The sequence below is a fragment of the Leguminivora glycinivorella genome, chromosome 26, assembly GCF_023078275.1.
Source record: "Leguminivora glycinivorella isolate SPB_JAAS2020 chromosome 26, LegGlyc_1.1, whole genome shotgun sequence".
Lineage (NCBI taxonomy): Eukaryota > Metazoa > Arthropoda > Insecta > Lepidoptera > Tortricidae > Leguminivora > Leguminivora glycinivorella.
Genome location: NC_062996.1, coordinates 2,704,418 through 2,732,367, shown reverse-complemented (window position 1 = coordinate 2,732,367; position 27,950 = coordinate 2,704,418). Strand labels below are relative to the sequence as shown.

At 37.6% G+C, this 27,950-nt stretch overlaps 1 protein-coding gene across 1 annotated transcript; it reads left to right on the top strand.

Moving 5' to 3' along the window:
- LOC125240083 (zinc finger protein 70-like) lies at window positions 1-27,294 on the top strand. The gene is made up of 5 exons (XM_048147929.1): window positions 1-204; window positions 2,348-2,489; window positions 8,027-8,083; window positions 11,201-11,257; window positions 25,460-27,294. Exons 1-5 carry the CDS (start codon window positions 76-78, stop codon window positions 27,199-27,201), a joined length of 2,127 nt encoding a protein of 708 aa, XP_048003886.1. The 5' UTR covers window positions 1-75; the 3' UTR covers window positions 27,202-27,294.
- The last annotated feature ends 656 nt before the right edge of the window (window positions 27,295-27,950 follow it).

The following is a 27,950-nucleotide window of genomic DNA, read 5'->3' as shown; positions in this document are numbered from 1 at the left end:
ATGGCTAATCGCTTGATTCAGCAGGAGAGTCCATTTTTATGAATGATATTCCCTTAAATCGGTGTAGTGCAAGCTATGGAGATGATAAACCAGTGCCACTGCTGCCTGCGGCGACCCGCGGCGAAGGATATGAAGACTCCGTACACGCGACTCGGAATGACGGAGATATACTTGGTCATGTTACAAGAATGCTTTGCAATTCCTGTAAGTATTAGTACCTGCTCAAAGTTAGATAACTGAGTAATAGCCGGGTCCACACATAACGAGGCAGGTCGCGAGTCTAAGTTCTTGCGCCGCCGCAAATGCTTAATGTAGATGTGCCACGGCTGAGGCAGGTTTCTCGGCCTTTTTTTTGTATAGGAGGGGAAAAATGCATTACGCATACCACTCGGGTGCGGGGTTATATGGGACTCCTTGTTAAGGGCTAATGAGACCCCAAGCCTACCCACTAAACAACCCCACCATCTGCCGCCATAGTGCTGTGGCGGTGGGCTGCAGGTACGCTCGCGCTTTACTTTTACAGTATCACCAGCACCAGTCTGCTTTGCAGAGCACCTCCGGAGGCCCTTGATAGCCCCGTACTATTAGACCGTGTCCTGTACGTTCGACCTATCAGGGACCACATGTGTAAGGGATGGCCGGTGTCCCCGTGCCTCTGTCATCAACCTACGGAGGCAGGCGGTGGTCGTGTGTGATCGGTCTGCATCGAGCATTACGATTTTGGCGCCCCCTCACCATCTGGCACCTAGAGCGGCCGCTCCACTCGCTCTACCCTTAATCCGATCCTGAATCTACCTGTGTTCAAAGTTTTAGAATAAGCGTCTTTATACTGTAGGTACTGTATAGGTGTTACTGAACTATACTGTGATTAAACGTGTTACCCTTGTTAAGTCTGGTTAGCTTTAGTCATAGTCTTAAATATTCATACTGTAAGTCTTTAGATTTGTTTCTTCAGCGTAGGAAAAATGTAAATGTAATATGTAAATGGACTCAGTCCACGACACAGGCCTAGCCTAGTGTGGTGGTCAAAGGTAAAACAATTTTTTGGCAAATAAACTATTTTTATTTTTTAAATTTTTTTTTATACTCTTTATTTCTTTTAAGTCTTAGACTAGGCTATTTATAATACGAATATAAAAGTAAAATACAAAACCACTTACAAAACAATTAAAAAAAATATAAACATATTATAAAAAACCTAACCTAGGGCAGTGGCGGTACAGCCATATAAGCCCAAAAGCCGGGCTTGCCCTAACATTTTTAAAATCGCGCGCTAATATTAGATATTATTAAGTTCTCCATAAGTGAAGCTCACGGCCGACCGACCATACGGTACAGACCACAGCATGTTTCCATGTTTTGCCGTGGCGCTAGTGCAGCGCGGAAGAGCACGTTCACTACGTTCAGCTATATCTTGCTCGCTCGCACTCGTTGGCTTGCAATGGGGCTTGCTCTTGCATCCTTTTTTTCCTAGCTTTTAGCCTACATTCTGCCTAGCAACTTATATAACTATTTGTAGGTATATATAGAACATTTGTTCCACGATTTAAGCCGGGCTTTTGGTATGAAGTGAGGAACAAGATTGAGCGCGCGTTTGATTGACAACTTCAAGTGTATTATTATTTAGTCGAAAGTTTTATTTGCGTTAAGTGAATGTGCTCTTCTTCGTTTTCTTGTTATTAAGTGTTTAATTCGTTTAAAAATCCAATTGACAATGGATGAATTTGTTCCTTGTGACGGTGACAAATGCGTGGTACACATATTACTCGACGAAGGCAAGGTAAAGTAGTTAAATTTTGCCCAAAAACGAGACATTATTTCCGCGCGAAAACCAACGCCCGGCTTGTGTATTTCTCAGAAAAGTGCGGCGCGTAATAGAACATTTTGTAGGGCTGTGAGTTCGAAAATTGAAGATTAAGTAGTTAGATATTGCCAAAACGTACCTTTCGGCTTGCCTCACTTTGAAACCCTAGGCACGCCACTGACCTAGGGTGCCGCCAGCAGCGGGGCAGGGCCCAAGCTGCCGGTGGTTAGGGCAGCAGAGAGAGGAACCGTCGGACTATCCGCGCCGTGTCCAAGATCACCGCCTTCTGCATCTGACCCTTGATCCAACCACCTAGCGAGAATCTCTCGAGATGTTGGTCGAGACTCTTCGCTATAAGACCGTTCGCTGAAACGACTATCGGGCCAATGATCGTCGAATCAACATCCCACATGGCGGTTATCTCGTAAGCCAAGTCTAGGTACTTACTGGACTTGTCCTTCTCGGCTTTCACGAGATTCTCATCATGGGGGATGGGATGGTGATGTGCTGATGTTTTATACTCTTTATTATTATATTCTGCAGGCAACTTCGGGTGAGGATTGTCAGAGTGGGATCTGCGAGGTGTGTGTGGGACGGCTGCGGGAAGCGTGTCACTTCAAGCTGCAAGTGCAGCGCAGCCAGGCTACGCTGCGGAAGAGATTGGTTATAGATCACCGTGTCAGAGGTTAGTAGCATGGACTTTCAATAGGGTGTATTGGTCGAAGCTATTGGTGCATGTTCTATTCGGTAGGGATGTAGTAGAGTTTAATAAATGAAACACACTGAATTAAGAACGTCAAATTCCTCCAGTCGCCTAATTTCGGGAGTAACACACTTAATCCTCACAACCTGCTCTCGCGTGTTCAATAGTTTAACAGTCAAATTACCATCCGTACTTCTAGACAAAGAATTTGCTATGAAAATACCCTCGCATACTTCGCTGGCATAAACAACAAAATCTCCCGCGACATTAATGGGAACTTTTACAAAAATTTCACTTCGCGAAGGTAACTCAATGAATGATTGTTCGTTACTGCTATGTGTAGAGTAAACGCGTACCGGTATAAAGGATGTGCGGTTACCGTTTTTCAATTTCAATACGTCCGTTTCAAAATCTATATTGCCTCTATATTTTTTAAGAAATCCTGACCCAGGATCCCGTCCGCGTCAACCGGTAAATTTTCAAAAACATGAAATTTGTGACTAAATGATTCATTTGTCTCATAAAATAAATCGAGATAGCTGTAACCAACAGATGTAATTACACCGCCTAGCCCATTTACGTTTGTTGTGTGTGGGTGAATCATCGGAGCTGTTGGTCTTATCGAACCATATTTGACTGCACTCAATGACGCTCCGGTGTCCAATAGCCATGTCAACGACTTTCCATTTACGTGAAGCTGAACTGAATTCACGTTACCGAAGGCCATAATATAAGGTAAGGTGTTAGTTACGAAAAAACTGAAGATCAGACGATCTGGCTGGTGACTCGTTCGTGTCATTGCACTCACGAGCCGTGTTTACGTACTGCTTATTATGGGGCTTACGGGGTCCGAAACCGTTACCATTATGCCCGTAGCTCTTACGATATCCATGGCCGCGTAAACCACCCCTGAAAGCGCCACCGCCTCTGCCTCTGGGCAAGTAGGAAGCGCGTCCTTCGGTTTTCCTGTAGTCGTACTGCGGGTGTCTCGCTGCACCTACCCTACTGTTGAAATATACATTTCCACGACCCGAAGCTATTTGGGCTCTTGCACCCCTACCGCGCACCGCGAACACCTGCTCTGAGGGTGTTGGTGTCATCGCAATCTCTTCATCCTTAGCACCCTGTATTGCGTCTTTAAGAGACGTGTAATTGCGAGCCGATATTACCGTACTTAACCGGTCATTTCGCAAACCACTGGTAAACCTGTGAATAGCCTGCCTTTCATTAAGGGGTTTTAGAACACTGTAAGCACTCGAATCACCATTGGCTTGTGAAATTGTCAGCTTGACAAAAATATCCTCTAAATCTCTACCGAACTGCTCTATACTCTTTCCCGCCTGCCTAGCCGTCTGCAACTGTTTCTGCAAAGCGGTATCCGACCTCCGAGTTAGCAGATGAAGTTTCATATCTGCAATTAAACTCGCTACTGTGGTATAGGTACCTGTTAACCGCAGTTTTGCATTGTAAGACAAACGTGTTTTCAAAACGAAATTTATCAACACCGGGATGTCAGCTTCGACTATCATTGTCCCATACAACTCTATGGCGTCGATTAATTGCAAAGAAACCTTTTCAGTATCATCCATGACGGGCAAAAGAGAGACTGCCGTCTTCAAGTCGAAATTCGATTTGGAACCCATGTTTGAATTAATTAATTGTTGCGATTCCCCGAACAGTTGCAATATTTTAGCATATGCTCTTTCGACTTCCGCAATATACTGTTGTACCTTATTGTCGAGGGGCACTTCCCCCTTTTCTACCTTTGAAATATAAATCTCTAAATAGGCATTATACTCGTTATAAACCGACTTTGCTTCCGAAAATTTTTCCTGCCCTAACTTCTCGCTTCTTCTAACTGGCCCAAGCTTAAGCAAATATTCCTTAAAATAATTAATGCGCTTATAAAATTCTAAAACATCTGGCATAACTATAACGAGCCTTAAGCTAATATAACGCCACACGATAAGGTCTACAGTCCATAGGAAAATAATTCACTACACTTACATGATTTCCCGGCAGGCCGATGAAAGTCTTTGTCACTTCACTACACTTACATGATTTTTCCGGTAGTCCGATGAAAGTCTTTGTCACTTAGTTCGTGGTAGGACACTCACACTGCTTTGCCGATCCGCAGCGCTCCAGGAATCCCCACGACAGCCGCTGCCCGCCACCTTAGACGGACGCACGCCTGCGCATCACCATAGCAGCCGCCTGGCGCTCGATCTTCTGCGTCAGACACTTGTGGATTCTTTTCCAGACGAGATAGACGAAGATAACGGTGATCATCACTCCCATAGCCATCGTTATGTATGATTGCCCATCCGCGTGGCTGATGTCCTGACTCGTCCTGGCGCTATTGCCCTGACCGGCCTGAGCTATGATGACCTCTTCCTTCTCCACTCTAGACACAGTTTTCCCCATCTTGAAAATAGCAAACCGACGAAATGCTGCAGAGAAGCCTTAGTGGTCGTAGTTCCTCAACACGCTGACACGCTTTGGCAAGGTCGCCATGTATTGGTCGAAGCTATTGGTGCATGTTCTATTCGGTAGGGATGTAGTAGAGTTTAATAAATGAAACACATGTTGACTCTCCAAGGCATCAATATGTAATGTCGATTAGAATACAGATAGAATAAGCTGATCATTATGAGTAATACAGTTTCCATATATAAAGCATCTAGCCTACTTAATCTAATTAGGTATGCTTACACATCACAAGGGACTGAGCTCACACTTTTTTTGCCATACTAATTGAACTTTATCACTAGTGCAGGAAGGCGTTCTTGTCAGACTAGCAAAAGTGTGTCCACGTGAGAGGGTCAAAGTTGGGGCTGGTGTCCCTCTCACACGTGTGACCAGTGTTAACCCTTAAATGCATGGTGATGTATATATGCATCATATCTTTGATGGCCCGTGGCTCGATATGTAGCTATCCAAAATCACATTTATTGCTTAATTATTATTCATTACTTATATTATTTAATAAACAATTAAATAAAATATGATTTACTATTTATTATTTAAGTATTAAGATGAAATGGCGGAAAAGAGTGAAAAAACTGGACGATGGCGATTTTTTGTATGTGATTTAGGCTGATTTTTCGGAGTTAGTAATTAGTTTATGTTTAAACATTTTATCATAAAGGTTTCACAAATAGTTAACCTTTTTAATAGTAGTCATTTTTTAAAAATAAAACTTACCAATTACGATATATGTATATAAATAAGATTTGGCCTATTTAACTTCTAACACTGATTTAGTATAAAAATCGATCTTAAATATTTTTTTTATTATTCTTCCCAGAGTCAGAAAACCATTGTCTATCACATATATTAATATCTCTTTAAAAGAAAAATTCATGCATTTAAGGGTTAAAGAGTAGTATTTATACCACCTATAGTACCTATAGTAGTAGTATTTTTACCTGTATGATAACTAAGTTTACAAACTTCTTAAATTATTTTTTGTATTATATCGAGGCAAGGGTATTAATACCTTGTAAAGAATTGGTAAGTCATTATTATGAAGCCATAAAACCAAAGATTTGCACAATTAAAAAAAACTTTTAATTGGGTATTATTAGTAGATTTGGTAGTAACTTTGAATATTGACTGGTATCCCCAAATTATGACAGTGATGACGTCATTCAAATGATTTTGACAGTGGCAGTAAGTGCGAGAGGGACACCAGCCCCAACTTTACCCTCTCATGTGGACACACTTTTTGGACTTAAATCTAATTCTTAACACAATTGACAGTGACGTCACGAAGCTGTGTCTTGACGTTTGTAACTTACGCTCTTTCTGCTCGAAGCAGTAATAAAAAGGGAATTTCTCATTAAAATAGCAGTTTTTGGAAAAATAAAAAAATACGTGTATCTTTTAGTATTGAGTTCTTTCAAACCAAACAATAAAAAGTAGTACTCAAAAATATGAAATGTTGTCAGTACTCTTTTTCAGTACAGATGGTGTTTTTTTACGCACTAGTGCGAGAAGTGGTTCATTATATGCCAGGTCGAAACTTCGGAAGGCCATCTGTACTGAAAAACGTCGTCCGATACAGGTGCGAAAAGGAAATTCCTTTTTTATGCACTCGTATCGTAATGTACTATTTTGGCACACCTCAGCAAAAGATACAGTGACAAAACAAATGATTTATTTATTTAGACTTTTTTGCACAATTTAAAAAATGGCGGACTTAGTGCCTTGTATTATATGGCTTACTGGTTAGTAGATATGGGCTGATATTGGCCAGTCGCTTTTCGGTGAAGGAAAACATCGTGAGGAAACCGGACTAATTCCAATAAGGTCTAGTTTACCCTTCGGGTTGGAAGGTCAGATGGCAGTCGCTTTCGTAAAAACTAGTGCCTACGCTAAATCTTGGGATTAGTTGTCAAAAGCGGACCCCAGGCTCCCATGAGCCGTGGCAAATGCCGGGACAACGCAAGGAGGATGATAATGGTTAGTATGGGCTGTTTATCCTAGGATATCGTCACTACTTTAAAAAAAATCTCGTATCTCACGCTGTTCCTCAAAGTTAAAACGCAGTAAGTCTATATGCATTACATATATACTTACTACAATTTTCTTTTCCCCTCACTAGCTCGGAAACACGTGTTTTGTCCTTTAATACCAGCGGGTAAAAACGCATTTTATCCACTAGTGGGTAAAGTAATTTGACCTTGAATAAAGTCAAATTAACTGTTTTAAAATTGATAAAAGTAGGTGAATCTAGTAATAAAGATGATTTACCACCTGTGGAACTACTGGAAGCAGTGATAAACGCATTTTTTTGCGTTGTAGTTTCCTCGCTATAGTGAGGAGAAAAGTTTTGTGTTACACTCGGATGCAAATGTATTTTACTTCTCGTGTGTTAAAAAACTCGCAAGTTCAGGATTCTATTCTCGAACCACTCGCTTCGCTCGCGGTTCAACTATAGAATCCTTTCACTTGCTCGTTTTTCAATTCCACACTCGGCGTTAAAATACAGCTTTGCCCCCTTGTATAACAAATAACTATTTCCCCTCACTAGCTCGGAAATACGTGTTTTGTCCTTTAATAACAGCGGGTAAAAACGCATCTTATCCACTAGTGAGTAAAGTAATTTGACCTTGAATAACGTCAAATTAACTGCTTTAAAATTGATAAAAGTAGGTGAATCTAGTAATAAAGATGATTTACCACCTGTGGAACTACTAGAAGCAGTGATAAACGCATTTTTTGCGTTGTAGTTTCCTCGCAGTAGTGAGGGGAAAAGTTTTGTATTACACTCGGGTGCAAATGTATTTAATTCTCGTGTGTTAAAAAACTCACAAGTTCAGGATTCTATTCTCGAACCACTCGCTTCGCTCGCGGTTCAACTATAGAATCCTTTCACTTGCTCGTTTTTCAATTCCACACTCGGCGTTAAAATACAACTTTGCCCCCTTGTATAACAAATAACTATTTCATTGACAGACGAAGATAAAAGTTTTTTTAAAAGTAGTGACGATATAATATTAAGTGTTTTGTTTCAGAGGAGGAAGTTTTACTGCTGGTGTCCGAAGATGTGACTTTTGAAGATCCCTGTCTAGGTAAGTGGTCTTTTTGCAATAATACTTTACAAATGAACCGAAAGATTTTAACTACGCATTTCTGAGGGCAAAGTAAAGATAGAATCTTATATGACGTCAAGTAAATTTCGCAAAAAAAAAACATTTCTTGTGTTTTTTTTAGTTTAATTGGATGTATTTTGACATAAAAAGTACATGTTATTGGTAAAAGTAGCACTTAAAATAATAATTTACATTCTTTTTCTAAAAAAAACAACTTTTTTGCAATGAGTTACTAGTTATTTTTTGACATCTATCAAAGAGGATTGTAAGATTATGTCGGCATCATAGCCATCAAAATAGCTTTTTGTTCTAAGAAATAATAAGTAATTGTTATTTTTTTTAATGCTTATAACTCTGAAAGTAGGCGAAATTTCGGTCAGGGAAGGTCGTATGCTGCCTATTTCATAAAAAGAAACCAGAAAAGTTTATATGACATTTTACTCTTCTAATATGATGAGGAATACGCTGTTAAAATTATTCGGTTTCCTCATATTACACAGTGTATAATAGGTACGTTGTACGCCAAAAACTTCAACGCGCATTCGACAGAAACGTGCAAGTACTCACCATAAGCAATATTTGGTACATTAAAACCGAAATAAATTACACATATGAAAGAAAAAGTGACCAAGGTCTCTGGTGCCTGAGGCTGGAATCGAACCAGCGTACTTTATTCTTTACTAGCGACCCGCCCCGGCTTTGCACGGGTACTATACCTACATGTAAACCTTCCTCTACAATCACTCTATCTATTAAAAAAAACCGCATCAAAATCCGTTGCGTAGTTTTAAAGATTTAAGCATACATAGGGACAGAGAAAGCGACTTTGTTTTATACTATGTAGTGATTTATAAATTCCTTAAAATTAATACTAACAGACAAGCTATACATGTTAATAGGAGGGTAATTTTAGAGACTCATACAATAGGGTTATAGGGTACACAGGTAGAGATGGGCCGAATATATATTCGGCAAGTTTTTCAATGTTCGTATTCGGCCGAGTAGTTCGATTACATTGCCGAACATTTACCGAATAAAAAAAGTAAATAAATAGAGTAAGTTGTTTCGTAATTCATCGGATAATGACTTCCTACATACCTACTCGTATTTCAGCAGGGAGTTGATGCGTTAAAATATAAATACAATAATTTTGTTAAAAAGTAAAAATAACGCAACTTAAAAAACAAAAACCAAAATTTCCTTATGCACTAAATTATAGGAACGTTAAGAGTCTTAGTTAGATACATGTAACTACCCATTACCAATCATTGAAAAGTTTTTACATCTAAGCCAGTATTTAAAATATGGCGGAACCGAATATTCGGCCGAATGTTCGGTTCGGTAACAGCTGAACCGAATGTTCGGCCGAATATTCGTATTCGGCAAAGTCCGTATTCGGCCCATCTCTAGTACACACTTATGGTCTTATGATTGATTAATAATCAGTAGCTAATGGAACTTGGAGTCGTATTAGCTTCCAGGTATCGGCTACTAATCGAAATGAATTGCGATTGCGTGCTGTAAAACGGGTGTGTAATGATTAGTATAACTTTTTTTGGTATAATAACGTTTGATATAACAACATTTAATATATATTTAAAGGATATAATCACTCATTTGACATAATTAACATTTGGTATAACCACAAAATATCTACTTTTATTTTGTATAATCATTATTTCGTATAACAATTATTTATAATAACCGTTATATGGTATAACTATCTATTGATATACGATTAGTATAATATAACCTAAGTATAAGCTAAGTAACATACTATATACCTACATATTGTAGTACCAATTGACATGTAATTTTATATTATTAATAAATGATGATTTATGATGATTTATGATTTAACTAGCAAACAGTATAAAACATTTCATGAATTAATTTTATTCTTTTATTGAAGGGATCACAGTTCTAACCTAACCTAACCTACTTTTCTGATAGCAGTACATATGTTTAAGGGTCACAGTTCTAACCTAACCTAACCTATTTTTCTGGTAGCAGCGCGTTATGTGTAGGGGTCACAGTTTTAACCTAATCTACTTTTCTGGTAACTGATGGATCTAATTTATTGTACAATTGTTTTTTATTCTAACTGTGCTTTAGAAAGAATTTATGTTATACAATTTATTTATTATCGGAAATAAGCATTATACTCAAAATATGTTATAATAAATGTTATTCGAAAAAATTATCATTATATTAAATAAGAATTATACAATTTGTTAGTATATTATTTGTTGTTATATGATTCAATAATTATATCAAATGATCGTTATAACGACTAAAAATATATAAAAAAAAGTTATATTGATCGATACGCACCCCTGTAAAACATGTCCAGATTGCTGTCACTGGCCAGTATTTCATTTAGAAGAGTTGATGCATGGTGTAGCGGATGGAGGGCAAAATAGAGTACTCTGCAATCGCGGCAGATGCCTGTTTATCCGCTCGGCCACCCAGGTCACTGCGGCTGAGGTCGAAATTATGTTTCATATGAGTAATCTATACAAGGACTCGTAGCGCCCTCTGACCATCCCTAGGGTAGAACGGTATGGTTCTTGCCCCCCATGTGAACCAAACTCAGGTTGGTTTCAACCCAGCTCGAGAGATGGCGCTGCTAAATGAATACAATACAAATACTCTTTATTGCACACCTTAATAAAATACAACAATACAAACAAGGAATCAATTCTGATGAACACAAGTTAAATTACCTATAATCTAATGAAAATATTTCAACTTGTGCTATCTTAAAGTGGTCACAGTGTTTGGTACAGTCAACCAATTGAAACCCTAGCCCTAGGCCACTATACAACCATGTCAAAATGACAACGCAATAAGAATTTCTTGCAATCTGATTTATAACGTCACTATCTCACTATGACACAGTCTATATTCTACAATGGCCTAGGGTTCTAATTGGCTGACTGTACAGATTACAGTGACAGTGAGCTTCAAAAGCGCATGCCAAATTCTATGGCATGGCACTTCTTAAGTACATTTATAAATGGCCACCATTCCATTAACACATTTACTATTACGTGCTATTTGTTTAAACTTATTGACGTGTTATACCTATTTTAGATGAGGAATTCTCGGACCAGTCGCCTGGAGATGACGTACGCAGCGAGTCTCCTTTACGTAAGTATCTGAAGATTTTATATTTAGATATAAATGCGTGTGTTTCTCCTAGTCCTACCCTTATCCCACGTTTTGCAATGTTCCACAACTTGTATTCATGTTCCATTCTACTTTATCCAATCTATACGTATTAAGCTGGTTTTTGTGTCACGCCCACGAATTCACATCCCCACGAATTTGTACGAAGTTGATGTTGTCGTCCGCGCGGACCCTAAAACTCTGAAACGCTCCCTGAACTTAATACATACAAAGGCATATAAAACTCCGTATAGACAGATAAAGTCTAAGAAAAAAAAAAACCGGCCAAGAGCGTGTCGGGCCACGCTCAGTGTAGGGTTCCGTAGTTTTCCGTATTTTTCTCAAACACTACTGAACCTATCAAGTTCAAAACAATTTTCCTAGAAAGTCTTTATAAAGTTGTACTTTTGTGATTTTTTTTATATTTTTTAAACATATGGTTCAAAAGTTAGAGGGGGGGGACGCACTTTTTTTTCATTTAGGAGCGATTATTTCCGAAAATATTAATATTATCAAAAAACGATCTTAGTAAACCCTTATTCATTTTTAAATACCTATCCAAAAATATATCACACGTTGGGGTTAGAATGAAAAAAAATATCAGCCCCCACTTTGTATGTAGGGAGGGTACCCTAATAAAACATTTTTTCCATTTTTTATTTTTGCACTTTGTCGGCGTGATTGATAAATTCAATTCAATTCAAAATATCTTTATTCATGTAGGCCTAGTTACAAGCTCTTATGAATAGTTCATTACATATATATTATGATCTTAATCTAACCTAATTATCAGAGCAATTTATTGTTGTAAATTATTGTTCATAATAATATTGAGTCTATAATATACAATTTCATATAAAAATAATCGTTAAACAAAAAATATATAATTAGGTATATGTATATATAAAAATACATGTCTAGAATATTTCTAGGAAAAATCCAATGTCCAAAAAAATACAATATTAATTTCATCAACAATAATAATAATAAAAAACGTAAAAATAAGAAACCATTTCGAATAACAATTAATCCCACGTTGTTTTATCATTCATGTAGTCTTGTGTTGTATAATAAGCTTTGGAAATGAGTACACGCTTTACATGATTCTTAAATTTATTAATTGACAAGTCAGTAATATGATTCGGAAGTTTATTATAAAATCGAACACAATTACCCATGAATGATTTTTTAATTTTACAGAGCCGTGTGAAGGGCACCGCGAGTTTATGTTTATTTCTAGTATTTATATTATGTACATCACAGTTTTTCTTAAAATTACAAATGTTTTTATGTACATACATAATATTCTCATAAATATATTGACAATGCACTGTCATTATATTAATGTCCTTAAATTTATCTCTAAGTGAGTCTCTATGGTTCATTTTATATATTGCTCGAATAGCCCTCTTCTGCAGAATAAATATGGTATTTATCTCTGAAGCACTGCCCCAAAGTAAAATACCATATGACATAATGCTGTGAAAGTAACTAAAATAAACTAATCGAGCTGTTTTCACGTCTGTTAACTGACGGATCTTGCTCACTGCAAAAGCTGCAGAACTAAGTCTATTCGAGAGGTTAACAATATGGGGACCCCACTGAAGTTTAGAATCTAAAGTTATACCAAGAAAAACTGTACTATCTACCAGTTCTAATTCCTCATCCTTCACAACGACACTTGTTTGCTCATTCCTTACGTTACTATTAGTGACAAACTTAATACATTTAGTCTTTTTTTCATTTAATAATAAATTATTAGCATTGAACCAGTTCACTACTTTAGAGATAGCATTGTTTACATCACTGTGAGCTTGTTGCTGTCGTTTCAGTTTGAAAATAAGTGAGGTGTCGTCTGCAAACAATACTATATCATGGTGGGTCTTTACAAGGAATGGCAAGTCATTTATGTAGATAAGGAACAGGAAAGGCCCCAATATTGATCCCTGTGGTACACCCATAGAGACCAATGACCCAGTTGATCTCTGTCCATTGACATCTACCCTTTGTATTCTACCATTTAAGTAGGACTTGAGTAAATCTAGTGCTGATCCTCTGACTCCATAATAATGTAGTTTCCTGATCAATGTTTCATGACAAACACAGTCGAAGGCCTTAGATAAATCACAAAAGATACCTTAAGCATCTTGTGACTCCTCCCAGGCATCGAAAATATGCTTAATTAGCTCAACACCAGCATCGGTTGTCGAGCGACCCCGTGTGAAGCCAAATTGCTTATTATGCATTAAATTATTAACGTTAAAATGTCGTACTAATTGAGAAAGAACTAATTTTTCAAATATTTTACTGAAAGTTGGCAGCACAGATATTGGTCTAAAGTTAGTGGGGTCAGAGTGGCTGCCGGATTTAAATAAAGGAGTTATTTTGCTATGTTTCATTAGATCAGGAAACTCGCCGCAGTCAACACTGTTGTTGAATATAACTGCTAAGTCAGGCGCTACAATCTCAACTAAGGATTTTACGGCATGGACGGAGACCCCCAGAGGTCACTAGTTTTTTGACATTAATTGATTTAAATGCCTTTATTATATCTGAGGTACAAACATGTTCAAAATAAAGGTCTCTACAACACTCAGGAACGTTTTCCTCTAATAATGTGACGGCAGATAAGGGTGATGAATTTAAATCCTTAGTTGTGAATGCTGGTATCTCGGTGAAAAATTTTTCGAACTCTGTTGCTACTTCAAAATTGGAATCTATAATTTTGTTATCAATATTCAGTTTAATATCTTTTACTGCGTGTTTCGAGCGACCAGTTTCCACATTAATTACTTTCCACGTTGCTTTAATAATGTCAGAGCTATTTTTTATTTTATTACTAAGATAATTTCAGTATGATTTAAGTATGATTTTTCATTTCGAAGCACCTACTCTTTCTGATTATGTTTTTTATTTCCGCTACCCAAAGGTTGTCTGGTAGAGATCGCTCTTTAGCGATAAGACCGCCTGTTGTCTGCCTCTATTTATAATCATTTGTTTTGTCTCCGCTGTATCTTTTTTCTGTATCTCTTGCTGAGGTGTGCCAATAAAGAGTATTCTATCTTCTATCTATAATTTCGCTTAGCGATATGACAATCTATCTTGAACTTCTTCGAATATTGCTTAACATGTTCTTTAAATTCATCACTCGTATTAAACCGCCGTTCTTGGTTATGACTGGAACCAATTCCAAGTTCATACTTTGCTGCTCAATAGGAGCAGAGTTGTCTGCCAAATTCTTGGCAGAAATGTCAAATAAATAGGATAGCGATAAAGCTATTTGTCTTTTATAATAATTTGAAAGGTAACATTTACCTTTAGTCAAAAACACCATAGGCATATGGTATTTACTAACAAATTTGTTAGTGTCAATTATGCTAACCTTACTACTATATGTACAAAGATTATATAAAGCTACATTCAACTTATGTCTAGTGTTATTTTCTTTTTTTTCTGCCTCTGACATCTGGTTACAATAGGGGAATGTAAAGAAAATAATTTCATGCACTGCCAATGAGTTTAATTGTTCATAATATTTTACTAAATTATTTTTGTTTACATTACCCCTATTCCCCATAAAGATAAGCAGTGTTGTCTTACTATTGATATTACTGTCGTTTAAAATTTGTTTAATGATATTTTCAAAGCTGCTATGAGGCAGACAGTTATTGATTGTACTAAGTCCCTTTAAGTAAAAATTTAAAAATGAGCTCATATTGCTCCCAATCTCATCACAGTACATAACAACATTAGGTTTAGGTGTGCTTTGTTGTGAAGTGTGGAAGGGGCCATTATCATTCATTTGCCCCTGCGGTAAACTGTCACACAGGCTTGGGTCAAGCGCACTGGTCGACAAATCTCCAGTCACTTGCTTACATGCACATGCCTGGGCATTTGTCAACGACTCAAACCGCTCTGAATTATGCTTAATCTGGGATATTAAATCATCCATGGCTAAAGAATATTCACTAATAACTTTTTTTGAACTCTCATTTATCACATCTAAAGATTTTATTGAATCCTCTAGGCTTTGAATTTTTAACTTTAATGCCTGTGTGTCAGTTTCATACTGTAATCTACTGTGTTCTAACTGAGCTGTATACAAATCTAACTTATCTACTAAACTTATATTAACTTTACAAAATCTCAATTTTTTAAAAAACAATTTATTAATTTTTGACATCTTTTGATTTTTTTTGATCAGTTTATTTAATTTTATATACTTCTTTAGTTTGTTTCCGCTGCAATTTACTAACCTTGGTGTAGTGGCATCATTGGTTAAGTCTGTAGTTACTGAAGGGTTTTCAATTGCTGCGGTAACCAACTGAGATGCAGGCCGGACCAGTTCCTCGAACAAGGTCTGAGTGTGTGCCGCAGCTGCTTGGTTTTGGGCCTCCCGTAGCTCGTAGATGTGTTCGTGGGCGTCGTGCAGTGCTCTCTCCAATGAGTCGATGTCTTTCAGGGCCTGTTCATATGCAGCATTACACTCCATAAACCTGTCAACCGTCTCCTGAAGCCGGGCCCGCTCCGAGTTTACATTATTAAAATCACTCTCTAGTGTACACAGTTCCTTTTTTAACTTATCGTTTTTATCAATTATCAATAATAGCTCCTTCTCACTGTCTTCTCTTTCACTGAGCAATTGAGCACTAAACTCCTTGGATTGTTTTAATTCCAGCAAGGTAAGTTGGAGCTTATCACACTTCTCAGGCTCCTGCTGGAGAGCCGCTGCTGCAGCGGCGGCAGCTGCTCTGCGTGTTTGCATTGTAAATGGGTTTTTAAAAGAATTAAAAACAAAACAAAGCAAGGAATTGCCTACTCAAGCTCAGCGGTTACTTACATGAAATAGTGACGTTTCACTATGCCTACACTTGTTAAAGCCTTGTACAATGATTAACACTGAAAAAGAAACACAATCGGTACTAACTAGTGGTAATAAGACTCAGAAAGTGTACAAAGGCGAACAGATATTTCAAATTTATAACCTATAACGGCTACAAACCTGAGACATCAAAGACACTTGTAAACGTCACTAAAGCACTTCACTACTTATATTTATACAAAACTTAATGTTAAATATACTAATTTCACGCTTTAAATACTAATTAATACTTAAAATATGCTTAAAAAATAATTATTTCAAAGGGACCTAGCAAAATCAGCTGCTTATCGTTTGACAGCCAGGGTTGCCATCTGTATGATATGCATATTGGTACTAAATTTCAGCTTTCTAGTGCTAACGGTTACTGAGATTATCCGCGGACGGACGGACAGACAGACATGGCGAAACTATAAGGGTTCCTAGTTGACTACGGAACCCTAAAAACGTACCTCAGTACCATAGAGAAAAAGGCATAGCTGGGCACCGTTAATCAAATAGTTAACTTCGATAATCGTTAATCCGTTACTTAAAAAGTTAACTTCGTTAATCGTTAAAGCGTTACATTTAGGTAGATTTAACGGAAGTTAAAGTTAATCGATAATCCGTTAACACGTCATAAAAATAGGACTTGACTGTAGGTATTATGTATTTATATTTACTAAGTGTCCACTAAAAACCATTAAAACCTGTGATGCCAATCGGCAAAAAACCGAAATGTAATAATTACGGTCTCTTCGGGCTTTTACCGCTGTTGATTGGCTAAATCCTAGGTTTTACTTTGGTAATTATTGGATCATTCATGCGGTCGCGATCGTGGTGCGTCGGTTCTATAGATTAAGATTTGAGATGACAACTCGATGCTGTGGGCCACGATAACTTGGTAGAGTAATCTAAGGCCCGAGCCAGACTCTAACTCGATGCGTCGGTTGCGCGATTTGCCTGCCATGCCTGATGATTGCACTCTATTCTCAGTAGGCCTAGCACATGATTGCCGCGGGAGTATGTAGCCGCGAGATAGATGACACGTCTTCTTCTAACTGTATTAATGACAGAAGGACGGGTAGTCTATCTCGCGGCGACATACTCTCGCGGCAATCATGTGCTAGGCCTACAGGTTAGTGATCGATCTAGCATGCCTAATAAGATTTAGAAAATCTCGAATAAGTGATCCAAAGTCGCCAATTGGTCTTTAGACTGTTTATAACCGACGGATCTACTTTTACCGATAAATCCTAGGTTTTACCGTAGGTACTATGGGCTTTTACAGTAGCAGTAAGGACGTGGTTTCCGCGGCGCAGCGAGCCGCTTGGGGTGCTGGATTAACGATTAACGGACTCGATGAGATTTAACGGAAGTTAACGAATCCGTTAACATTTTTTAAAGTTTACTTAAAAGTTAATCCGTTAATCGAAATGTTAACTTCGTTAATTAACGATTAACGGATTAACGAGTTAATGCCCAGCTATGGAAAAAGGTACGGTGGCTAGATGGCATTACCCCTTTGGGGTACGCTCAGCTAGATGGCGCTAATATTATTATTTGACATTTTGACACATATCAAGCTTACAATATCAGTATGGGCCAAATTGTCAAAACTGAGGTTCATAAGTTTTAAGCCTGTGTCAAGAGATGGCAGTCTATGCACTGTGCACTAAGGTAAAGTACCCCATAATGGACGGTGATGCCATTATGGACAAAAAAACACAAATCCTTAAAAATAAGTATCTAAAATTAGTTTCTAAAAACTGACGGCTATGTACCATAAACTAGAGTTGTAGAGCTGTTTCATTTTGAAGTTTCAATTAATTCGGTTATTTCAGAATGATTTGGCGACAAGATAAAATTCACCAGTTTACTGAAAAAAATATCAAGACGAATTCTTAGTAATGTTGCTAAGAGAGTTGAGTTCATGTATAAAATAATAAAAAAATAATACTCGGTGTAAACTTGAATGCGTTACACTTACTGCATTAAACATGAGATAAGGTATAAAACATACTAGTTTGTTGCTCCAAAGATATAAAGAAATGGCGTTATTTTGCGAGTGTCCATTACTGGAACCGAAAAACTGCCTACCTCCTTTAATGGACAAGGAACAATTTACAAAACCAAAATTTATAAGAAACAATCCTATGTTAAAATAACTCAAACTAATTGTATTTATGGTATACTAGCTTTTACCCGCGGCTTCGCCCGCGTAATAAAAGTATTCTTATTGAAACGTTTACAAAAAATAAGATTTTCATTTGGATCCGTAGGTTTCTTTGTAGGTACATCTGTCCGCGATTATTTCGATTAAGGTAAATCGGGGCAATTCTCGACTGGGGGGCCATTGTAACTGATCTATTTGCTGTACGGTCAGCCAAAAACCTTACACTAGTCTAGAGCCAATTTGGCCACAAGTCGTCTCCTTCACGATTTTCGTCGACATCTCTTCTAAATACCTAAAACAGGTATGGATATGTTCCTCGTTCTCTCCAGATTACGAATTGACCTGTTTTAGTTTAAGGAGGGGGGGACGGGTCGAGAAAAAGGGGGGAAAGATGGCGACCGACCATCATAGATATTTATTCACATCTCGAGTCCTATGGCACCAATCTGTTCGTGCGAGGTGTCATTTGAAAGCTTATTAAACTTTCTTTAATTGTTTTCAAATAACTATGCTCATAAAAGTAACCGTTTAGGAAATATTTGAAAATATGTGTTTTTTTATCGCGCATGAATTGCACAAGTACTAGTAAAAAATGCGTCTAACTCAATAAACAATAACTTTACCGCAATTGATGTTATTATAAAATTTTCGCGTCTATTCATGTTCTTTCTAAAAATATAAGTTTCATTGGTATATGATAATATATAACCGTATAATTAATAATTTTGTTTGGCAGGGGTTATCCTCCAGGTCGCATAAACGGGCGCTGACCGTAGTAAAGTATTCAATATTTTTGAGGTCTTATTTTACGGATCCATATGTGAGAGGTATCGTTTGAAAGATAATTAAACCTACTATAATTGTTTACACATAACTATAGTATTTAAGGTAGCTGTTTACATAATATTTGAAAATATGTGTTTTTTATCGAGCATGAATCGCACAAGTACTGGTAAAAAATGCTTCTAAGTCAATAAACAATAACGTTACCGCAATTGATGTTATTATAAAATTTACGCGACTATTCATGAGCTTTCTAAAAATATAAGTTTTATTGGTAAGTGATAATATAACCATTAAATTACGAATTTTGTTTCGTCGTGGTCACTCCGCCGGTCGCATAAAAATGAGCGCTGACCGTAGTAAAGTATTCAATATTTTTAAGTTCTTATTTTACGGATCCATATGTAAGAGGTATCATTTGAAAGCAAATTAAACCTACTATAATTATTTTTGAATAACTATAGTTATAAAGGTAGCTGTTCACAAAATATTTGAAAACATGGGTTTTTTTTTCGAGCACGAGTTGCACATATACAGATAAAAAATGCTTCTAACTTAATAAACCATAACTTTACCGCAATTAATGTTATTATAAAATTTACGCGAAATTTCATGCGCTTTCTAAAAATATAAGTTTTATTGGTGTATGATTATATATGACCAAGTAATTACGAATTTGGTTTAGCAGGTGTCACTGCGCCCTGTCACGATATTGGGTGCTGACTGACGTCGCCAAATTTTCTACGTTACTCAGATCCTATTTTACTGATAAATTTGTGAGAGGTATCATTTGAAAGCATATTATGCGTACTATCTTTATTTCTAATATTTCAAGTCGAAACTGTAGAAGTTTACAAAATATTTGATTAGTAATATGTGTATTTTACTGTGCATGAATAGCATTGGCATTGATAAGACACGCTTCTAGCTCAATAAATTATAGTTTTCCGCAATTGAAATAATAACAAAATAAACGGAAAATGTATGACTTACACAAAAAATAAGTTTGGTTTGTATTGCATGAACAATTAATTTGAATTTGTTCAGCTCACCTACTGCGCACCATCATATAAATGGATGTCCACCGTCGTTGCCTTTTTTCATGATTTTTCAGATTTTATTTCACTAATCGTATATTCATAATAAATATAATCTATCACGTATCGAATTTACTTATATACTTAATTGATCAGTAAAATAAAATCTGTAAAATGATGAAGAAATTAAGGCAACGGCGGTGGACATCCGTTTATATGACGATTGACCGTGCGCAGTGGGTATGGTGGATAAATTAACATTAATTGTTTAAGCAAATCTAACAAAACTCATTTTTTGTAAAGGCCATACATTTTGCGGTTCATTTCGTTATTATATCAATTGCGGAAAAATATAATTTATTGAGCTAGAAGCATGTTTCACTCGTATCAGTGCGAATGCTATTCATATACAGTAAAAATACACATATTGTCAAATATTTTGTAAACTTCTACAATTACGACAAACATTATTAAAAAGTAACGATAGTACGCATAATATGCTTTCAAATGATACCTCTCACAAATTGATCGCTAAAATAGGATCTGAGAAATACATAAAATTAGGCGACGGTTAGCACCTATTTACGTCACGGGGGTGCAGTGACACCTGCTAAACCAAATTCGTAATTACTTGGTTGTATAATATCATACATCAATAAAACTTATATTTTTAGAAAGCATATGAAATGTCCTGTAAATCTTATCATAACATTATTTGCGGTAAAGTTATTGTTTATTGGTCATGCACCAAGATACAATCTTAAAAATTATGAAAACGGCAACGAAAATGGTCATCCATGTATGTGACGGTGCGCAGTGAGTATGATGGATAAATTAACATTAATTCTTTATACAATACTGACAAAACTTATTATTTGAAAAGGTCATACATTTCGCCGTTTATTTTGTTATTATATCAATTGCGGAAAAAATATAATTCATTGAGCTAGAAGCATGTTTTACTCACATCGGTTCCAATGCATATTTTCAAATATTTTGTTAGCTACTACAGTTACAACTAAAATTATTGAGAACCAATGATAGTACGCATAATATGCTTTCAAAAGATTCCTGTTAAATAAAATAGGATCTGAAAAATATAGAAAATTTGGTGACGGTCAGCATCCATACGTGGCCGGGCGCTGTGGCCCCTATGTAACGTTATACGTTACATGAAACTATTATCACTCAAATAAATAAAATCATAAATAAATGTACCTCTTAAAACTATATATTTTACAAGCTAATACTTATAACTATTTACAATATACATCTATTTTAAACAAACAAAGTGCAACAGTGTTCGTCGGCGCCGTTTTAGCGCTCCCAGAATAATATCGCGTGCAACATTTTAGCGCCCCGGCAACTAGTCCTTTTGTTTGTCACATCTGGTGACACCTATATCACAGCGGCGCTTAGCCGCGCGACCATTTCCGATCTTCATTCGATACAGAACGCACGGCACATTAATATCGGTCTTTATACATGTATCGTTTCGACATGTAACCAATTAAATATTTTGTCGTCTCTAAACGTTCGTCGAAGTGCTCAACGTTAATATTTTTATAGTAACGCGAGTGTAATAAACCCCAAATTGGGTAAGTGGTACATTTAATAACTCAGATGTAGTTAATTTTGCTTATTAGATTAAAAGACTTTGTGTTGTAATTTTAGTGCTTAAAATATCTTCCTCAAGCATCAACCTATCAAATACTAAATACTGTAAACTATTTTGCACAATCATTTCGTTGTAACGGTATTGCATCAGAATTTATTTCCACCCTCATTTTAAAAAAAGTAAACTGCTGCATCATCTTTCCAAAATGTAATCTCCGATTCTGATTGTGAACATCCACGGCATCACTGCTACATCTTAGGTGCTTTCTCTTCCTTCCGCTTGCCGAGGATGTTCACAAATCATGCAGCCGGACTGTTTTCTCATGGATTTGGATGACGCGTTCCAGGGTCCAAGGTTCGGGCTGACATTTGGTGTGTAGACCACACCTCAGCCACATCACCACCATCGCTACTCTCGCCAGGCAGAGCAGGCCACCCTTGCCGAGCCCTCGGACAGCCCCTGAGTACCTACGGTCGGCTGCATTTCCAGAGGAGCGTCCCCCACCGACGGCACAAACCAGGCGAGAGTACCTAACCGCAGTGTAGACAGGATTTTGTGTGAATTTATAAAAACTAGAACCTACGACCTAAATTAGCTCAAAATTTAATCATTAAACTTCTCGTTTCCGAACTTCGTCTCCGTTTCCGACATTTGAATAAATTAATATTTTTTGCACGAATTTGGATTACTCATTTCTCTCTTTTAGCTAGTAATTCAGACCTTAATCGTGACACCTACTTAACCATATTTGTAATTACTTGGTTATATAATATCATACACCAATAAAACTTATGTTATTAGAAAGCACACAAAATTCCGCGTAAATCTTATACTAACATCAATTCCGGAAAGTTGTTGTTTATTGATTAAGAAGCATTTTTTACCAGTAGGTACTTGTGCGACTCATGGTCTATAAAACACATATTTTCAAATATTTTCTAAACAGCTACCTTTATGATTATAGTTATTTATAAAAAAATATAGTAGGTTTAATTAGCTTTGAAACGATACCTCTCGCATATGGATCCGTAAAATAGGACCTCAAAAATATTGAATACTTTACTACGGTCAGCGCCCATTTCTGCGACCGGGCAGAGTGACTCCTGCTAAACCAAATTCGTAATTACATGGTTATATATTATCATATACCAATGAAACTTATATTTTTAGAAAGAGCATGAATAGACGCGAAAATTTTATAATAACATCAATTGCGGTAAAGTTATTGTTTATTGAGTTAGACGCATTTTTTCTAGTACTTGTGCAATTAATGCGCGATAAAAAAACACATATTTTCAAATATTTCGTAAACGGTTACTTTTATGAGTATAGTTATTTAAAAACAATTAAAGTAGGTTTAATAAGCTTTCAAACGACACCTTGCACGAACAGATTGGTGGCATAGGACTCGAGATGTGAATAAATATCTATGATGGTCGGCCGCCATCTTTCTCCCCCTTTTTCTCAACCCGTCCCCCCCTCCTTAAACTAAAACAGGTCAATTCGTAATCTGGAGATAACGAGGAACACATCCATACCTGTTTTAGGTATTTAGAAGAGATGTCGACGACTTTTTGTAAAAGAGGTCGTTTGGTCCCTGACTACACTGCTTTTTGGCTGACTGTACCTTACACATATTACTATTGTTTTAAAAGAAATTCTTGCAATGATTGTAGAATTGTTACACAGCGACCAAAGCGTAGGTAGTAGGTACGAATATGTATGTATTTTACCTATATAAATATTTATACTGCGGAAACTTCATACAACCCATATAGCCAGTATCTCGACGCTATGGTCGGTAGGGTAAAAAGTACTTCTTTGCATTATCGCTTACAATTTTTTCCATTTTGCTTGTACTTATTGCAAACGTAAACATATAAAAGGCAAGCAAACAACGACCTTCTTACAGCACATTGAATATAATAGTTATCATGGATGCAGGATACTCGCCGATGCCTACTTACTAATCCCTTCCCACTGAGCTACCTGCATTTTACACTGCCTAGATATCGATTGCCGACCGATTATTCCGACCCCTGTCCCTGTCCCTGTCCCTGTCCCTGTCCCTGTCCCTGTCCCTGTCCCTGTCCCTGTCCCTGTCCCTGTCCCTGTCCCTGTCCCTGTCCCTGTCCCTGTCCCTGTCCCTAGTTATCAGGCTAGGAGGTGAACTTTGAAAAATCCTTTCTTAATGCTCCTCTTATGGCTGTTTTGGATATTTTAACCCTATTGCACTACAACAGGGGAGAAAATTTCTTTTCCACCTCATTAGATTTTAAAACGGTTGTATTTATCGTAATCAGCGACCCGATAAACCATAAAAACGATACCCATATTGTGTTTTTGACTTTACCCCCTTTGCACCCCTTTAGGGGTCAAAGTTTCAAAAAACCTGAAACATGTATTTAGTCATAATTATGTCTTTAGGAATCCTCCTGTGAAGTTCCGTATAAAATAGTCAAACTAATCTTCTTTCCCCATACAAACTTTGAACCCCCATTTGAGTCCCTTAGGAGGCGAATTTTGAAAAATCCTTTCTTAGTGCTCCTCTACACTATATAAGGAAATTTGACATCTCTAGGACCAGCGGTTTCAGCTGTGCGTTGATATGTCAGTCAGTCAGTCAATATCTTCTTTTATATATATTTTTGATATTTAAACCCCATTGCACCACAACAGGAGAGAAGGTATTTCACTTCCGCCTCGTTAGATTTTAAAAACGTTGTATTTATCGTGATCAGCGACCCGATAAACCATAAAAACGATACCCATATTGATTTTTTGACTTTATCACCCCCTTTTCACCCTTTTAGGGATTAAATTTTCAAAAAACCTGAAACACGTATTCAGTCATATGTCTTAAGGAATCTTCCTGTGAAGTTTCGAATAAAATAGTCAAACTAATCTTGTTTCCCCATACAAACTTTGAACCCCCATTTGACCCCCTTAGAAGGTGAATTTTGGAAAATCCTTTCTTAGTGCTCCTCTACACTACATAAGGAACCTACGTGCCAAATTTGGAATCTCTAGCAGCAGCGGTTTCGGCTGTGCGTTGATATGTCAGTCAGTCAGTCAGTCAGCTTCTTCTTTTATATATTTAGATAAAATTGACTCATTGAGTATCAGTTGGCTTTAAAAGTAAAAATTTAAACTTATTTCACTGTCCATAATGGGGGATCCATTACTGGAGAACTGCCGTCCATAATTGGAGAAAAAACACCTAGTTTTAATTTGTTAACTTTGAAGAAACTAATGGGAGTATCTATACTGCAATACGCTTGAAATGTAAAAGAAGGATAGAACATTCAAGATTTAACACGCTTAGCGGTAGAATTTTTACATTTATCAGTGAAATATCAATAACAGGCGAAATTTTTTCTTAAACTGTCCATGATTGGGTCCGTTACCTTATACACATTTTACTTCGACAGTAACTCTATAATACTCGATCCTCTTTGATACATAGTTAGCCCGGCGCGGATCGCTCCGCGCGTCAGTCCGCGTGACACTAAAATCAGTCAGGCAGAGACGGCCCCATGGTGTGAGGTTTCAGTTATATTCTTTTTATTTCTAAGAAACATACGTGCATTTGTGAACTCAACTGCTAATCTTAAATTAAAAAGATTTTCTGAGTTAAGGAGTCGAGGTACATCTGTGTTGTTATTTACTTTATACATTATTAAGTTTTTTCATTTTGAACATTTGGTTTCAGTGTCCGCACCTGATGATTGCATAGTAAGCCCAGCACCCCTGTCCCTGCGTGCCAGGCAGCAGCTAGCGCTTTCGTGCTTCGTGCGTCTCGAGCGCCTCCGCGACTCCGCGCGCGCAAGCCCGCCGTGCCCCGTGACGTCACACCGCGAGAGCCCGCCGCGTGACGTGACGTCACACCGCGCGACTCAGCCGCGTGCCGTGACGTCACACCACAAGAGCTCGCCATGCCCTGAGACGATACAGCGCGATAACTCGCCGAACCGCGTGACGTCTCAACGTGACAGCCAGCCGTGCCCCGTGACGTCTCAACGCGACAGCCAGCCCTGCCTCGTGACGTCTCAACGCGACAGCCAGCCGTGCCCCGTGACGTCTCAACGCGACAGCCAGCCCTGCCTCGTGACGTCTCAACGCGACAGCCAGCCGTGCCCCGTGACGTCTCAACGCGACAGCCAGCCGTGCCCCGTGACGTCTCAACGCGACAGCCAGCCGTGCCCCGTGACGTCTCAACGCGACAGCCAGCCGTGCCCCGTGACGTCTCAACGCGACATCCAGCCCTGCCCCGTGACGTCTCAACGCGAGAGCCAACCGTGTCCCGTGACGTCACACGAGAGCCCGCCACGTGTCGTGATGCTACAACGTGAGAGCTCGCCAAGCCCCGTGACGTCAGCAGTCGTCGTGCAGCACAAGCCCGCTAACACACCCGACCAACAGACCGACACACCAGATACACACCTCACACACCACTCTAGTATAATCACACAACCGCATGGAAAGAGCTACATCTGTGACACTTGTAGTTTGACATTTACGTCAAGACTTACTTTAATCCAACACATCGAAACACACTCGTCATATATATGCGCAGTTTGTAAAGAAACTTTTCGAAATAGCTCAGCACTGGATAAGCATTCAAGATTGCACTCCGCAGACAGACCGCACGTATGCGGAGAATGCAATAAACGGTATGAATCAAAATACTATTTAAATATACATAGAAGAACTCACACTGGACATAAACCATACAAGTGTAATAAATGTAACAAGCGATTCGGACGAAAAGATGTTTTCAATAGACATACACGAGCTCACAGTGGAGTTAAATACCCGTGTATAGAATGCAACAAGGAATATTCATATATGGAACTTTTACAGAAACATATAAGAAAAAGTCACGCTGGAATCACACCTTATGTATGTACAAAATGTTACAAACAATTTGAAAGCTCTGAGAATTTGAGAGAGCACCAGAAAATACACAAAACTTATAATAAATTTATTTGTGACCTTTGTAATAAGGGATTCAAACAAAAAAACCACTTAATTAGACATAGTAGACTTCATACTGGAGAAAAACCACATGCATGTAAAGAATGTACAATGACGTATACGCGATCAGATCATTTAACTGTCCATTATAAAGTGGCGCATGGGCAGAAATTACTTAAATGTAAGGTGTGCGACAAGGCATTTGCATTAAAGAAACATTTACTAGTACACGAGGAAATCCATAATGACGACAAATATTACAAATGTAGACAATGCGACAAACGATATAAACGCAAAGATAGTTTACTGACTCACGAAAAAGTCCATAGTGTCGCAAGAAAATACATATGTGCAGAATGTAACGAAGAGTATGTGGGAAAGAGCTATTTAATTAAGCATATAAAACGCCATGCATTACAAAACCTTACTCTTGTGAAGTCTGTAAGCAGTGTAAGCAATTTAGACAAAAATATTTAATTTAGCTGTCTGTAACTTCTGTAAGAATCCACACTGGAAATAGTTATTTGTTATACAAGGGGGCAAAGTTGTATTTTAACGGCGAGTGTGGAATTGAAAAACGAGCTAGTGAAAGGATTCTGTAGTTGAACCACGAGCGAAGCGAGTGGTTCGAGAATAGAATCCTGAACTTGCGAGTTTTTTAAGACGCGAGAAGTAAAATACATTTGCACCCGAGTGTAACACAAAACTTTTCCTCTCACTGTAGTGAGGAAACTGCAACGCAAAAAATGCGTTTTTCACTGCTTCCAGTAGTTCCACAGGTGGTAAATCATCTTTATTACTAGATTCACCTAAAATCGCCGTCAATAGAAATTGTCAACAATGTAAACAAACCATTCTATAAAATATCAATATTCAGCACAATTTTATTACTTTTAAAGGTTGAGGATCATAATGTGATATGAATTGATTAAATAACACATGGATTTAGCCAGTATCTGATGAGTTAGAATGGAAATTACATACATTTTGACTACAAGGTTTGTTTACATTGTTCACAAATTCTATTGACGGCGACTTTACTTTTATCAATTTTAAAGCAGTTAATTTGACTTTATTCAAGGTCAAATCACTTTACCCACTTTAATCGCTCATTATTTATGTGCCCAGTGCTCACCTAATTACTTGAAATGAAATGAAATGAAATATTTATTTCCAAGTAGGCATATTACAATGCGCTTATGAACGTCAAATAAAGCTACGCCGGC

Coding starts and splice junctions, on each gene's coding strand:
- LOC125240083 (XM_048147929.1), top strand. CDS start 76: ATGGAGATGATAAACCAGTGCCACTGCTGCCTGCGGCGACCCGCGGCG. Junction 205..2,347: donor AAGAATGCTTTGCAATTCCT/GTAAGTATTAGT, acceptor TATATTCTGCAG/GCAACTTCGGGTGAGGATTG. Junction 2,490..8,026: donor TATAGATCACCGTGTCAGAG/GTTAGTAGCATG, acceptor GTTTTGTTTCAG/AGGAGGAAGTTTTACTGCTG.